The sequence below is a fragment of the Haliotis rubra genome, unplaced genomic scaffold (genome assembly GCF_003918875.1).
Source record: "Haliotis rubra isolate DU_JTF1 unplaced genomic scaffold, ASM391887v1 Scf805, whole genome shotgun sequence".
In the NCBI taxonomy this organism is placed as follows: Eukaryota; Metazoa; Mollusca; class Gastropoda; order Lepetellida; family Haliotidae; genus Haliotis; species Haliotis rubra.
The window spans coordinates 212,786-230,155 of NW_025767530.1; the positions used below are offsets into that span (position 1 = coordinate 212,786).

The window sequence follows — 17,370 nt, forward strand, 5'->3', positions numbered from 1 at the left end:
TACAGCATGTTAGTTCTCACATGTTAGGCAGCCTGAGTGGTTGGAGATATTCCTACCATCGGTACCAATACCTGCCTGCTGATAAAACTTCTTGTACATCCCCGACAGTTTATTTATACAGCTGACACTGAACCTGGGTAGAACGTCATCAATGGCGTCAAGGGTTTTCCTGTACAGGGGTCGTTTTTTCGGAATCAACAAATATTTGTCATGCAGTTTTACTAGACAGTTTGGGTTTCCGGGTTGTTCATAACGAATGATAGGTTCATCAATGCGGCGATGTTTCAACCCTCCTAGCACATTTTGAAACACGTGACACATACTTAAAGTACCGCTTATCGTTAGATGCATCACTCAAAACATGAAATTATCCGCTTCACGATTTTTTATGTTCTTGGAATCCATGAAAAGCGAACGCTTTTCCGTTGTATCAAAAGACAGCATTACTTAGACCTTCCATCGAATTCAAAGTAAACACAATAGACTCCCACATTTTTCGTTGGTCCACTTCAGTTACTGGGTCACCGGACGCGGACGCCTTTTGCCATTAATTTGCTAATGGGCGCGTCCAATGTCTTACGAAATTCGGCAAAGGTAGGGTCGTCCTCCTTATAAAAATTGATATCTGGTCTGCCAGTCTTGCCGAAGGTATCTCTGCAACACCGATACGATCTGCATCAATGTGTGTGTGTGTGTGTGAGAGAGAGAGAGAGAGAGGGGGAGAGAGAGAGATGGGGGGAGGGGGAGAATGGGACACCGCGATTTGTCCTTCCGCAGTATTTCAAGGATGAAACGTTGCATGCTTACCGGCTAAGGCTTCTTTCTCTACATAGATTTTAAGTATTACTAAACAGAACACCCCTGTTACCTGGAACTAATCAGTTCTAGCTACCAACAAACACGTTGGTCCACATTATGAACTAATAATTACAGAAATTGCTATCAAGGTAAAAGCTTATAGCTTGCTTGTTCAAATGGGTAGGAGTGAGTGAGTGAGTGAGTGTGGTTTTATGCTGCTTTTAGCAATGTCACAGCACAGTAGGGGACACCTGAATGGGTATGACACTATGTACCAATGTCGAATAGCAAACCCAGGTCTCAGTTGTGATGAATGGGCACATGAACCACAGAGCTAGCCCAGCTTCAAGGTGTCGGGTTGGAAGATTTAGTGGACACTTCCGCACATCCCAGCATCAGTTAGGAGTCATTGTCAACATCACCTATCAACACCAATGAACACACTTCTTCTGGTGAATCTCCATTGTCATTGACTGTTCATAAGGTTTCCAGTGATTTTCTCAAGACAGCAGTGATACATATAAAGAGATTATTTGCTGTAAATTATCATGAGACTGATGAAGTGTGTCCCATAAAGTCACGTCTGACTAATACATCTCCACCATGGCAAAGCGCGTGATTCCCCCACCACGTATTTCCCTCATTCGTCCACAGTGACGTAACACTGTCAACATGGATCGAGATGTCGCATCCATCTTCATCTTGGCGAACTCCTTCATGTCTCCCTCCACCACGAAAAACGTATCTGCAATGACACTATTGCGAGTCAGGTTGTCATGGACAAAGTAGAAGCAGCACCAAATACTCCAAGCATCAACATAAAGCAATGATATAAGATAAATTATCATTTAAGAAATGCAGGTTCTTCTGTGGTTGTATCAGTCATCTTAAGTTTACTTAGGTAATTTTTAGTGGCAGAAAACGACAAACGCTTGTAAAATGTCTGGAACAGAAGACGCTGCACTGGAGTGGGATATATAGAGTTGGTTGTTGTGAACAAACATATCAGTCTTTGATGGTTGGACAACATTCATGATGGAGCAGTTTCTAGAGGGTATTAGGGGTGCAACAAATCCAATATGAGACGAATATGATACAATCGTGTATAGACAGTAACGAACACTATTACTGGCTAACAAATGCAAGAACAAGTCAGCTGTTGATGTACCATTCAGTATAATCAGTGACACAATAACAAAATACATTGTTGACAGCGTTAATTTACATGACAAAGACCAGTGACCACAGTACTGTCAAAACAAATATATAATAGTGTTGACTCCTACTGTGTCTGGCACAGATATATTCAAATTCAAGTAAAACACTCCTATATTAAAAAACATAATCATGAATATTCGATTCTAGTGTTCGAAAATAACAAATCTATTTCATGAACAAATGTGTTTTGATTCACTGAATCATAACAGCCCTAGTAAGTAATATATAGGTGCAACACAAGGGAGATCTGGGTCCCACTACAACTTGACTTGTGACTTATAACTTAACAAGGTCAGAAGGGATACCTGGCTAACCAACACTATTCAGGATTAACGAAACACACTACTAGCCTTCCTCAAGACATTCAACAAGTGACAAATTAGGGAAAGTCGCAAATAAATTAGTTTGGGGGTGATTTAACATGACCAGACAAATCATATGATATCATTTCTTGATATAAAAAGTTCAGTGTGGATTAACAAGGAAACAATACCTTTACAATCTTTGGATTCCTGCAATTTGAAAGTCTCGTATCTTTTCCTGTTGACATCTGACAGTTTGGTTCTCTTCATCTTGAGAATCTTGTATTTAGCCAGGAAAGTTTTATTCAAGTCATCAATTACACCATTCAGTTGGTTGTATGTGAGTCGGCCCTTCATGTACCTGTAACATGCAGCAAATTTTACAAGACTAGAAATACCACCGACTGGTTTTAATTAGGTTTACACATTTACTCATGGAGCAGTCATTTTACTCCTCTTCAGGCAACTTCAATATTGATCTAATAATGAATAATGTCACACCACCATCATTTCCTTGAAGTTTCATTGTAAAACATTTTATTTCCATTGATTCTAGAATAACTCGAAATACAAATGCCCCTTTAACTTTATTTTTTCAATGCATCACCCAGCACATTTGTTTATGATGTTGGTCTGTAGGTCACGGAAATGTGGACAACATAATCCAGCCAATCATTTTGTGGGTGTAGGTGGTACAAAATGTGCAATGGGATTCAAACTTTGGACGTATAAGCTAGATGGGACACTGTTTCCACAGACTGAAGACGTAAACCCTAACAGTAATCAGACGAGAAAATGGTGTCACATTGGATGACACTGTGCTTCAAGAGCAATGATCCATGCCATCTGGGTATGATGACACCCAATCCATGAAGACACGGAGTCTGACCACTTAATCCATTGGTCACCAGTTTTGACCAGCTTAGGTTGCAGAAGACTACTCTAACATGATATCCCACCGTAGGAATTGGATATCTTGAAAACATAACACGAAACAAAACGATCATATGTATAACATTTCAATAAATTGTGTGATTTCTATAAGTCACAGAAGTAAATATAGAGCAGACATTATGACCGCTATGATCTTGACTAAGAAAACATATACAAGAAATCACTGCATTATCAATTGACACAAATCACTAATGGCACGTACTACTGATTATCCACATTTGGTACCAGCAAAATGACAAAAGAGCAATAAGCTGTTGAACCTATTTTCACTCAAAGATATTAAACGTTCAAACATACTTGGGCACAGTGTCAAACTCATCCACAGTGAGGTATTCTATAGGGGGACAGTATATCACCTCCTTCACCGGCCTCAACACCTCTACAGCCTTGTGTTTGATGGAAGATGTTGTCCCATTCTTGTCAGGCTTACAATGCAAATCACTGAAGGAGACAGACAAATATTCTTGTACACAAAAACAAATTACACTTTAATAACCAACTTTGTAAAGTGAAATGGCAGAGAACAATATCTATAACTTGAGAGAATAACTTATTTCATTATTTCTTTAACAGAAATAAATAGTGATTTTACCTGAAAATTACAAATATCTGCACAAATAAATATGTAAAAACTGTTTCAAACATATAGGGGATTGTTGTCAAAAATGTCTAAACATCATCATTCATCATGTGTTCTAAATCATCCTGAAACAACTGTTACTCACATGTGTTGGCCTGGTACAGGTTTGTTGGGGAGTCGAGTCGGCAGGTGCTGTATGGTATACTTCAAATCCTCTATCACATCTTGGTATGTTATTTTCAATTCCTGAAATCAAAACATTCAGAAATAGTACCACCACAGGTCAAACATACTGCCATTAAATGTTCCAATGTACCTCTATTGTTTCAAACATATTTACACATCAGTTAACATACTTTATCTCGTGGACATATTTAGGATTTAATATAAATGGTTTGGTGGCAAATTTGAAGAAAATGTCATTATATTAAAAAATGTCAATTTCTCTGCAGTCTTTATTTCTTTTTGTTTGTGATATCTTAACATGATCACGTCCTGTGCAACTAAACATTTTCCCTATCTATCCTATTACCCAGTAAAGTGTATGAAACTGCTCTTATGCACCAAAAAGCCTGTAAAATTTCTAGATCGACAGGAAAATGACAAAGACTTAAACAAACAAAACAGCACAGTATTTTGCTTGTAAAATGCATTTTTCTCACATGTACCAAATGCCACACATCTATCTAAGCCATTCCTAATTCCCAAGATTACATTTGGCCCTGAAACTAATAAACATCATTAAAGGTTAACATGTGCACAAGCTGTTAATTATGGTGACAACCTGTGCCTTTGAGACTGCTTCCTTCCCTTTCTGCAGCTCAGCTTTCATCTGTGACAGGATACATTGCAAACCTTCTAGCTCCTTCCAACAGACACCAGCAACTTTTGGCAGGATGGGTCATGCTTAGCCTCAGTCAGGTCATATGCTGTGTGCAGGTTTGATAGCTTGGTGTCAAAATGATGAGCCAAATCAATGAGTGTAGTCGAATCCATCTGTGTAAATGATAAAAGATTTATAACATAACTTCAGAAACAGTGTCTGGGTTGATGGAAGCCAATAAAGATAACCCAGAAGTTACCATTTGTGTAACAAACGATTCAGATCCAGTACAATCATCCAAATAAAACTTGTTTCCAGAACACACAAATTGTTATGATTCTGCAAACAGAGGTGAGGTTACACTAATTGTTTATGATTATTTAATGACATATACTAGAATTATAGATAACAACTGGTTCGGCATCATCGTGGACTTTTGACTACGAAATGAATTTATGAAAAATTCTCTTATTTTCACGAATGTTTATTACCTATCTAAATTACTCTTAACTTAACTACTTTTACCATCTAGATTAATATTCAACACGGAACCGACTACAATGAATATTCTGCCATGACTACCGTTTAAGTATCCTCGTGTTATGTTTTTTCGGACACTGATCAGAACATCCGTTGTTGTCTCGATTATCGCATGAACAAAAATTATTGTAAACATGTCACTGACATTTAATGATACCCTCATCCTGAACACAAGCCATCATTCAAGAATTTACACTGTCTGTGTGACTCAACAACCTTCGTTACAGCCCGAGTGAGCACTGCCATCCGAAAACCCACGATCTGACGAGATATTCAAATCAAATTTCAATGTAGAAAAAGCATCTTGACTTAAATGGAACAACAAGTTGGAAATAAAATAATGAAATGAACAAAAACACACACTGAAGCAGTCTTATCCTGTAGAACTGCTTCTTCTTCAAATGGTATATACAAACTTCTTGAATTGCTCTCAGTGTTTTAAGACCCAGTATTTACGGTCGGTAACTAATGTTTTCATATTTTGCGCCGTTCTTCTAAGGGAGACAACCTGTTGTCTCGTTTAATCTCGTGTATCACTTCCTTAGCAATGTGACGTCATTTCCTTAGTACACAAACAACGAGGATATATTGTTTGGCGACAGTAATCTGGAAATTAGAACCTTATATTTTGCCTATCACTGTCGCTGTCAGATGTCGCCGTAGATTCTTTACCTTTGTCGGTCCATTTATCACTATCCGTGTGACCCTTGACGATACTTGTGAAGCGAGAGCGGTGAATATTTACACAAAAAGTTAGGCATTGCCTGACAAGGACGTGACATCAAAATGATGATCTCAAGACCTCGGAGGACCCGGGAAGTTACCGGGCCTACACCTGCATCAGTAGCAATTGTAAGTTTCAATGTATAAAAAAATAATGAAGTGTCTAATCTCTATGTTATATTTTGACATTTGTATAAATATTAATCACCAATGATAACATGTGAAAAAATACCACCAAACCCCGTTCTTCTTCAAAGAAGAAATGCCTCAAGGCTAAAAACTTAATCAACAACCATTTGTTTGTGGTTATCTGTGATTGAATCTAACCCAACAAAAGTCTACTGTACTCTAGTGGTCTTTATGCTTAACATTAATTCCTCTATTCTGCATAGTCAAAGTGTGGCTGAAGTATTGCTGATGTGACTATAAATCTTAACTCACTAACTTACTGCATTCTGCATCTCATCCAATGTCTCTAATGGGTTATAGCTAAAACTGCAACACAGCAAAACAGCAATGAGTGAAAACATCACCGGTTGGCATAAATGGAATCATCCAAAACACAATTCTGTTTTGGGAAAAAAGGCACCATTTATATCTTAGTTTCATTTTTAAGAACAAGCTATAAATAAAAGGGGGTGGAGAGGGGCTTGATTTATGGGTATCCTTTTCCATAATGTGAAGAACATGAAGTTTTGGAGTATCTGAAGGATGGTGAATGACACACCTGATGAAGGAGTAGGAATATACTTCGAAACATCATGTTCGTCATATTACAGAAATTGACATCAATAAAAATTTCCCTTCTTCATATGTATCACTTCTAAATGCTATTCAAAGAAGCTGTGAATGAAAATATATCACAGCAACAGAACTTCACCTGAAGCGAAAGGTCATTATTGTGAGACGAAAACAGAACCAGATATATTTCACTATGGTTTTTAAAAGAAGTTATGAATAAATTTTACCTCAAAGGTTAACATGTTAACACAAACAGTTGTGTAGTTAATCACCCCCGATACATGTTAACAAAAGAAATGAGAACAAATGTTGATTCTTATGGTTCTCTCCATGTATTTTTATCCTTGCTTTCATATGTTAATTAATACAACCAGACCAAATTTGTTTCGTATTTACAGACTCTATGGCCAATGTATTTAGATGCAAAACAAAATCATAACTAAATGAGTCAAAACTGACTTGAAGTCCTTCTTTGTCTGACAGAAAGCCAGACCACCAAATGTGCGTCCTCCAGAGTACCTGATTCTTGAAAGAAGGAAGCAGGAGGAAAAATTGAGAGCACATCAAGAAATGACTAGTTATATGGAAGTCTGTGATTTGAAGAATGAATGGGAAAGATGGACTGATAGAAAAATACAGCTAAACACCGTGAAAAGGAGGGTTGAAGGACTTATGCAGGCAAATGAATTCGGTGTTGAAGATAGGAGAGAGAGGTATGTAAAATATATTTTTTATCTGTTTATCTGTTGGAATTACTGTGGCCAGTATTTCAATAGTTTCTGGTATTTCTAAATCATGCATACAAATTTCTGAGGATGATGTCATACCTTTGTGTAGTTTGTGCATGATCCAGTGAAGTGAATCAAACTGTCCAAAAGCTGCACAGAATAACTGACATTGGTCATGATTTTATTGGAGGCAAATAGAAGAGAGAGCTTGTGGTTTTCTGTGAATGGGTCCAGTTCTCAACATCAGAATCCTCTGCCATCCCTCATGAAATGCAGGCATCAATTCCTGCAGATTTTGAATGGAATACCTCTAGCTCAAACTTTGTATACAAGATAATCCCAAAGATGTTTGATAGGGTTCATTTTGGGTCTCCCTGCTGGTCATGGTAATGTGGTGATGGCATTGTTGAACAAATGGGCAATGAGAGCCTTGCCAACATTGTCCTCCATGACTATTGGATGACTGGCAGTGGGGTGGTTATCCTTGTCAACATTGTCCTCCATGACTATTGGATGACTGGCAGTGGGGTGGTTATCCTGGTCAGTGGGGTGGTTATGACCTTGGGGGTTATCCTGTCAACAACATTGTCCTCCTCCATGACTATTGGATGACTGGCAGTGGGGTGGTTATCCTTGTCAACATTGTCCTCCATGACTATTGGATGACTGGCAGTGGGGTGGTTATCCTTGTCAACATTGTCCTCCATGACTATTGGATGACTGGCAGTGGGGTGGTTATCCTTGTCAACATTGTCCTCCATGACTATTGGATGACTGGCAGTGGGGTGGTTATCCTTGTCAACATTGTCCTCCATGACTATTGAATGACTGGCAGTGGGGTGGTTATCCTTGTCAACATTGTCCTCCATGACTATTGAATGACTGGCAGTGGGGTGGTTATCCTTGTCAACATTGTCCTCCATGACTATTGGATGACTGGCAGTGGGGTGGTTATCCTTGTCAACATTGTCCTCCATGACTATTGGATGACTGGCAGTGGGGTGGTTATCCTTGTCAACATTGTCCTCCATGACTATTGGATGACTGGCAGTGGGGTGGTTATCCTTGTCAACATTGTCCTCCATGACTATTGGATGACTGGCAGTGGGGTGGTTATCCTTGTCAACATTGTCCTCCATGACTATTGGATGACCTTGGTTATCCTTGTCAACATTGTCCTCTATGACTATTGGATGACTGGCAGTGGGGTGGTTATCCTTGTCAACATTGTCCTCCATGACTATTGGATGACTGGCAGTGGGGTGGTTATCCTTGTCAAAATTGTCCTCCATGACTATTGGATGACCGGCAGTGGGGTGGTTATCCTTGTCAACATTGTCCTCCATGACTATTGGATGACTGGCAGTGGGGTGGTTATCCTTGTCAACATTGTCCTCCATGACTATTGAATGACTGGCAGTGGGGTGGTTATCCTTGTCAACATTGTCCTCCATGACTATTTAATGACTGGCAGTGGGGTGGTTATCAAGATGGTGACTTTCATCACTGTATCCCTTGTCATGTCCTCAACTTGTGGGTTTCAAGAAGCCAGCACTCCACTCTCCATGGCCGGCACAGTTCTTTGGTATGGGATTGTGTCTTGCCAGATGAATTAGAACTTGGCCATCACGGCCATTGGTATTAGTCTGTCTTAATTGACTGGAGGCCTCATTCTTTGTCAGAAGGTTAACTAATAACTATGTGCTTAATGTTCAAATTATCACTGATGATGCGACAAGACATCCCAGCATCATGCATGCCAAGAACTTGCCATTGTGTAATTTCTGAAAGTGACAGTGTCTTGCCATGTCAAGAAAAGATCATTTTTAGCACTGTCATCTTTTAAACATTCCAGACATCCATGGTCTAGGCATACTGCAATTATCAAATTTATACCCCAAGTTTCCTTCACAGCATGTAACCATGTAATCCATGCCTTTTGAGATATTGAGTGAAACACATGTTTTATGCTAAAGTATGATCCCCTGTTTTGATCATAATTTTAAACTTACCCATGAATTCAGGTGGTGCTTATTTATGCTCTTGTGTATACAGGTGATGTATTTTTTTGTGATGGAACTGCTAAATATCATGGTTTCAGTTAAAACTGTACTGTATCTGAAGCCATCATAACCTCTTGTGAATGATTGTAGGTTGCGAACAATGTTGAGGAATGAGGAACAACAATACCTGGAGGAAATGACAGCGAAGGAGGAGACAACTATTGAGAGACAAGCCAAAATGAGAGAGCGAGCCAAGTTTCTGAAAGAAAAGCGTGAAGGAGAACGACTACAACTTGTGCAGGACAAGCTGGACCAACAGTTCAGGTGAGACTGGGTGTACAATTGGATAGACAAGCTTAGTAAGGCTAGTGGTTTAAATTAGTGGTGTAACGAGTCATCGATAGTATCGATGTTTGCATCGTCAAATACGTGATACGAGTGCATCGATACAAAACACATTTAGGCAATATATCAGGATATTTATATCGCAAGGGTCCATGATACATCAATGTATCGCCACAAGAGACGATATATCCCGATACAACTTAAATACTACTTAAAGTTGTAAGGAGTATTGCATTAGGAATAGGAACGGAGAACGGAGTCTCTTTGAAATCCTTTGAATTAAAAAACAAATTGAACCTATAGGAATTTGTTTGTGTCTGCTGTCTTCGTTACATAAACAAAGGAGTTAGTGTATAAGTGAAAGAGTGTGAACATTTTTCAAACTTTGTGAACTGTAGAATACTTGTCTTCAAGTACTTGAATTATGTTTCAGTTGTTTGACAAATAACACCATTTATTAACAACTATGAACGATGCCTTAGCTTTATTAAGAAAGAAAACAAGGAGGATAAAAGTTTGAAAACATACCTTAGAGTTTTTTTCAGTGATTCTGAATTCTGATACAAACATTGAATTGTTTGTGAAACATTTGTGCAGAAACACAACTTCCCAAGGGAAACTTCAGCTTCAGTTTATATATATATTAGATCAAGGTATACTGAATATGTGTGACTGTGCTTTCTTAAGCATTAAATGCTGAAACTTTATTAGATGAACTGCTGTTTATGTGTGTGTGAATGTAACACAAGTTCTGCTGTATAACAAATAAAGTTTCAGTCATTTTATGTATCATATCTGTTCTGTTATGAGAAATTGTAACGTATCGGAATACGTATCGTATCGCCACCATTGTATCGTGATGATAATCGTCTCGCAGGTTCCTTGCCAATACTTTCATGATATATCGACTCGCCTCATTAAACTGGTATCGGGATATATCGTCTTGCCACTTAGGCCACAATACACAGCCCTAGTTTAAATGAAAAATGATGTCAGACTGGCAACTCTACACATGTAAAGTTTTCTAAATTGTTGACCAACTTCGGGATAAAATTAGAATCAAATTGGCAATGTTTTTTCCAAATTTATTCCAACTGGAATGGTAAATTCAGAAACTAAGTAATAAAAGAATAAGACTGGAGAAAAGTTCCGACTTTCAGATGATACTTTTTAAAAATTGAGCAAATGTCTTCTTGTTAGAATCTACTATTTTCTAGTTTCTACACTACCGATGTTCAGTGTGATGCTCTCTGTACAGGAACCAGTGTGAGGAACTCAGGTCCACACTATCCAAGAGGCAACAGGACCAGGTGTGTGCTGAGCGCCTGGATCAACTCCGTTACAAAGAGGAGATTGAGATTGAGAAGGCAGCTCAGGACCAGATGTATGCTCAGTTATGGGAGGAAGATAGACTGAAGAAAGCAGAACGTGAGGAACGTGAGGCCAAAGCACAGCATGAACGCAACCGTGAAGTTCTGGATGTTCTTCGTAAACAGATGGCAGCACTGGAAAAGCAGAAGGATGAAGAACGTCTGCTCAAGGATGAAGAGGCACAGCTGCTCGTGAGTTGTGCCAAGCTCTGATCTTGCCTTAATGTAATTTATACACCCATTATAAGCTGTATTTGTCCATGTGTTGCAGCAATGAATATATGTGTGAGTGAGCATTTGTGTTATGTAAAGTGCCTTCTTAAAGGAAGAATATGTTTTGCCTCTGATATATGGAAGAACACTCAATACCACTAAAATCCTGCCTGTTCTGTTTCCAACATGTTTTTCACAAACATAAGGCTGTTGAAATACAGTCATAGAATCTCTGTACATGCTTCCTTACTATTATTCGATATCCTATCTTGCCACTCATTTGCCACCATTCTTGAGATACTGACGTTCCTCCTCACAGAGAGAGCAGGCTGCACTGAGGAAGATGGAGGAGCAGCAGGCGCAGGCAGAGAAGATCAGGAAGCAGAAAGAGACACGGGATATGCTGGATCTCTCCCTCAAGATGAAGATGAAGAAGAAGGCCAGGGAGGAACAGGAACAGCTTGCATTTGACCTCAAGATGCTGGAGCAACTCCTTGAGGAGTCCAGAAATGAGGCAATGGAACAGATGCAGAGGAAGGTAAGTACAGATTGATAGGCTCCACGAACTCTCCGCTCTTCCAGTGAGAAACTGTTAAAAATACCAAAGTGCAACTTAAAGTCAGCAGGACAGCGCTCTTTCAAATACATTGCGCCTTCAGTTTGGAATGCTCTCCAAAAGGAACTCCGCAATTCCCCTTCTCTAAGTTCATTCAAGACCATTCTAAAAACATTCTTATTTAAACAAGCTTTCCTTTAATGTGTCCTTTCCGTTGTCAGAGAGAAGCGCAAAGAGTCCTTTCGGAGATTTGCGCTATATAAATGCTATCCATGATGATTATTATTATTATTATAGGGTGGTATTGTGGTGTGGTTAAGAAGTGAGCAATCAACTGGGTGAGGGCATCAGTCTGTACTACATACATTTTATCTGCTAACCAGAGTAGGTTGCTTGGCAATTGATATTCTTTCTGCTGCTCATACGTAATGACTTGGACATGCAAATTAATGCTTGATGAAACTTAAATTTTCCTGTTCAGCGTGAACTTCGTAGGAGGACCGCCGTTACCGTGACTACCTGGCACAACTTATGGCAGAGGAGAAAGCCAAGGAGATTGAGTTAGAGCGCTTGATCAATGAGGAGGTGGAGAAGATGTGGCAAAAGAGGCTAAATCAGTGGAAGCTGGAGAGGCTGGCCCGCAAAAAGCTGCTACAGGATGTACTTGATGGACGTGCGGTGCAGATCCAGGAGAGATGTGAGTATATGCCCCAGCATGGAGGTTCATTGCAGCTTTTAGAAGGTAGCAAGTTACTCTAATCTGCATATTTTAATCAGTGGGTGTATTTTATGTGTTGATGTTATTTCTCTGATGTGCCGATGTTATCTCTCTGCAGTGGCACAGAATGAGCTGAGGCAGCTCGAGGCGCAGCGGGAGAAGGAGGAGCTAGTCCGCATCATCGAGGAGAACAAATGTCTCGAGCAGGAGAGGGCAGAGAAGCTCTGGCAGCGGAACATGCAGTACCAGCATGACCTGGAGGGTCAGATCGACCATAACAATCGCATGAGAGATGCTCAGATACGGAGCCAGGAGGAGGAAGATCGGCTTGGCATGCAGGCTGAGCGCGAGTATCAGGAGAGAATCAAGAGTGCACTCAAGAGTGTCCATGTTGAGAACATGCATCCATTCCGTCGGCATCTCATGGCAATGCAGAATCAGGCATAGAGCCTTTTTGGAAGGGAGATAACTGTGGCTAATTGCTTTTGACAAATAGGAGGACATGCAATACTAAAATTCATATTTCTTGCAAGTCTCATGTGAGGTCAATATTTAGAGCTGTTGTGTCCTTTGAAGTGTTATTACTTTTTAATTGTACTGCAATGTACATTGTATTTATAGATGATGATAAATATGCAGATTTTATTGTCTAATAATATTTTTTAAGCGTCAACTCCGTCCAGTAAGATTTTTGCTGTTATAACCGACATCATCTGTCCTGATGCATCTGTTTATGGTTATCATGATGATGGTATTATTGAATGAATGTACATGGACTAGAATACCGCAGACTGTTTTCTACTAAATATTTAGGTCCACTTGCATCCAAAGTTGAAAAATGTCGTAATGTTCCTTAAGAAGTATTATCAAGCTTTGGGCAGTGTAACATTATGCAAATCAATGCACAGTTTAGAAATGTTAGATTCCAGAATCTCCAGTGTTCACAATTGTACAAAGACAAATAGAAGGTAATCTCAATTTCACTTATGAAGCTTCATGGTTTCATTCATATGTATCCAGGGGAGGTGACATATTTGCATTTTCTGACTTTCTCACTAGCAAAACTGTCTATCAAATGAGGATTAATTAGTAGGTAGTGATATATCTGATATGACATGATATGAAATCCAACTAAATCTAACTGGTGTTCACACATCAGGAGGGTGAAGATTTGACAGTCTGGACACAAACCAGTGAATCTGTTTGTCCTTATATTGTTTGTTGATGTTGTTTGTAAAGATGTTTGTACACTCTGTGTATGATCTCTGCTGAATTCTACTTCCATCCTTGTTTCTTGTTACATGAAGTTTGCAAGCATGAGACTATCTGTCCCTGTGTTGGTCAGGCACAATTCAAGTCATAACAAAAGCATTATTTGCTCAGAAAAATGTGCAGAAGTTTTCATGAACTGTACTTATTTAATATTTTCCTCACTCACAAATTCACAGTAACTGAAATTTAACATAGGCTGAGGTTGATACAAATCTATTCACGAGTGCAAGTTGTATATATTTGACACGACCATGCAATTCAAATCTGTTATGATATGTGTATGTGCATTCTTTGTTGAATTATATAAATGACCATATCTTAAATTTACAATTGTAAATAAAGTATATTTATATCATATCAGATTCTGTTAACTTCATGGCTATACTTTTGGACAAAGGAATATCTGAAAGCATTTACTGACTAAGGGGGCCTAGTGGTTAAAGTGTTTGCTGGTCACACCGAAGACTTGGGTTCATGCCCCTGTGCTGGTAGTGTTTGGAGCCAATTCCTAGCAACAATCCATGCTAGAGGTGACACCCAACAACATCACATTGTAACCATCTAATCCTCACTGTGACACCCAGCAACATCACATTGTAACCATCTAATCCTCACTGTGGTCTGAACATGCACCAAGCAACACCGTACTGAAGTTGTAAATACTGACTGGTAGGTCAAAGTGATATCATGTCTCAATGCTTCATTTTAGAGAGCAATGTGATAAGATTCTCACATTTTATGTGTATTTCTTTACATTCTTTCTCATAAAGACAATGACTAATGCACTGATATACCTGCTCAATATACACAGTGAAGGGTTGTCAGAGGTTGCACATGTGCAAGAGTCAAATGATCATGAAACAGTCACAGCTCACCCAACCAACATGTCCAAAATGCCATGAATTCATTTCATTTGCATACATTAAATACTTCTTTCATTTGAATGTTGGATGCAATGGACATTCCAGTTTTCTAGTCATTTCAGCCAGTTAGAAAATGTACTTTGCATCCAACAGCATTAGGGACCCTTCATAATTGATGGCTAGGGGTGGTGGTGGTGATTTATATGGAGAAGCATGTACAATGTGTATGACCAAAAAACACACACAAATACACACACCACCACCAATAAAACAAATAAAAAAATAAAATAAATAAATACATTTATGTACAAAATTGCTGACCCCAACTAGTACGTGTGTACAAAATTGTTGACACCCCCTCCAGCTCCCCAGAACAAAATGGGTGACACACCCCCACCCTTAAAAATCATCATCACCCCCTAGCCATAAATTATGAACGGTCCCTTAGTGTAACAATGTTTACAGTATTTATCTGGAAGTGGTGTATAATTTCATAAATGCCAGTTTCGAGGAAACAATGCCACTTCATCAATTGGTTCATGAAGTCCTCTGGATCCAAGGCCTGGATTAACCCTACTATGGCACAACATCACCTGTGCTTCTGTGTTGGAATTTATCTTCTGACACTCACAAATGAATGTGAGAAGCCCATTTCTGGTGTCCCCCGCCGTGATGTTGCTGGAATATTGCTAAAAGCGGCCTAAAACCAAACTCAGTCAGTCAGTCAGTCAGTCAGTCAGTCAGTCACAAATGAATGAAGAAATAGTGATGTCTTTTGTCCTTGACATTACTTGGTGTCATAAAGGTGACTTGGTGTCATATCCACAACAATGTGAGCACACCCCCACACCCCTTTTGTCCTGAAAGTTTATTACATGACTAATGAAAATGGATGAATATGAACTGTGCACTCTCCCCTTCTGAACTGCGCTATGCCTATGTAGCTGAAACATTAAGTTAATTAATAATATTCATGGTTGTACATATGTCCGTGATTGATGTCCATCTGAATGATTCACCATCTGCTTTTAAACAGAATATGGCGATATATATGCTCAATCAGAAGGTTTTACACCTTAATACTTCAGGCAAATATGCTACAGCCCTTGAAAGCAAGGAGCAAGGTATCATGAACTGGGGGCCCAAAAGAAAAGTAAGCAATCTTACAATCTCACAACTATGATATCGTTTATTGAGATGCAAACTATATGACTCAACAGTTGTACATAGAACAGAGCAACAATTCAAGCACTTTTGTCCTCAAAATTTGAAATACATTCTCTTAAAATCTTGTTTTCTGCACAAAAAACATTGCCACATGAAATAGATTCCAACAAATTATCATCAGATACGTTAAGCATTTTTGCAGACGTAGTGAAAATATTAGAATGTACCCCCTAACAATATAAGTCTACAAGGTGATCGAGCTAATCATGAAAGTCAAGCAACTGAAATCTGTTTCCAATTTGCTACTTTCACTTTGTCGTGGTAATTGCAAACACAAACGATTAAAGGCATATGACATTCAATTTTCATCAGATACGTTAACTAAACCCAGTTAATGACACGCCAACCATTGAAATAATCATAGGATTGAGGGCCTCATGGACGACAGTATGAAATACTTCCTATTTTCCTCAATCATCCCCAGTATATAAAACATGACCTGGTACCCGTTCCTCAAAGCGATCGTAGCGGAAAGTTGATCGTAACTCCCATACTTTAGCATAGACTTACGACTGTTGTACGCTACGATCGCTTTGAGGAACGGGGCCCTGGAGTTTACGTTAGTGGTCATCAGATACGTTTTCATCAGATGCGTTAACCACAAACATTCGGATGACATCGGCCTAATACACATGATAAGCTTTACTTTCCACTTAGAATTGTTTGTGTATTTTCGTTTCTGTCCTGGAGCGTGAACGGATTGTATACAAAGACAAGTAATGATGACTTTATCTCATTCTGTAGCAATTATAATATCATTGGACTAGTAGAAACATGGGCGAAAACGTTGAATGATTTTAAACATTTGTTTATTAACCATGTTTTATATCAGTCTGTGAGACCAAAAGAGAAGAAACTTGGACGACATAGCGGAGGGGTTGCTGTATTTGTACATAATGATTTTGCTCATTATTTCCAGAGGATCCACGATGACTGGATAGACTGTGTGTTTCTAGTATCGAAACATATTTTGATTAATGAGAAGAAACTTATAATAGGAATTGTGTATGTGAAACCTGAAAACCAGGAAAGCAGTGATGGTATTGAAATGCTAGAAAACTATTTTGCTATATTATCAGATGAATTTCCTAACAGTGAATACATTGTTTCTGGTGACTTTAATGCTAGAACTGGTGGGGAAGCTGACTATATCAATTTCGATAATACAGATTATCTTCCAATAGATGATGTTTGTTATGATGTGTACGATATACCTGATGCACGGAAATATAAAGATGAAGTGGTAAATAACTATGGACGTGATTTCCTGGACTTGTGTAAACCTTGAACTTGTTTACTTTGAATGGACGATTCTCAGATGTCGGTGACTACACATACATAGGACCCACAGGCTGTAGTACCCCTGACTATATATGTGTTTCTGCATCGCTATATC

At 38.9% G+C, this 17,370-nt stretch overlaps 2 protein-coding genes across 2 annotated transcripts; one reads left to right on the forward strand and one right to left on the reverse strand.

Annotated features, from left to right (window-relative positions):
* Positions 1-993: 993 nt before the first annotated feature.
* On the reverse strand, positions 994-5,730 carry LOC124261721 (spindle and kinetochore-associated protein 1-like). The gene is given in 7 exon segments (XM_046696069.1): positions 994-1,543; positions 2,510-2,679; positions 3,570-3,713; positions 3,998-4,098; positions 4,637-4,722; positions 4,725-4,848; positions 5,577-5,730. Coding segments are annotated over 6 exon segments (783 nt in total). The 5' UTR covers positions 5,577-5,730; the 3' UTR covers positions 994-1,385.
* A 50-nt stretch (positions 5,731-5,780) lies between these two features.
* On the forward strand, positions 5,781-14,241 carry LOC124261722 (cilia- and flagella-associated protein 53-like). The gene is made up of 8 exons (XM_046696070.1): positions 5,781-6,067; positions 7,163-7,392; positions 9,561-9,734; positions 11,014-11,317; positions 11,658-11,876; positions 12,116-12,130; positions 12,390-12,591; positions 12,731-14,241. The coding sequence occupies exons 1-8, from the start codon at positions 6,002-6,004 to the stop codon at positions 13,057-13,059; spliced, it is 1,539 nt and encodes a 512-aa protein (XP_046552026.1). The 5' UTR covers positions 5,781-6,001; the 3' UTR covers positions 13,060-14,241.
* The last annotated feature ends 3,129 nt before the right edge of the window (positions 14,242-17,370 follow it).

Coding starts and splice junctions, on each gene's coding strand:
- LOC124261722 (XM_046696070.1), top strand. CDS start 6,002: ATGATGATCTCAAGACCTCGGAGGACCCGGGAAGTTACCGGGCCTACA. Junction 7,393..9,560: donor GTTGAAGATAGGAGAGAGAG/GTATGTAAAATA, acceptor GAATGATTGTAG/GTTGCGAACAATGTTGAGGA. Junction 9,735..11,013: donor AAGCTGGACCAACAGTTCAG/GTGAGACTGGGT, acceptor CTCTCTGTACAG/GAACCAGTGTGAGGAACTCA.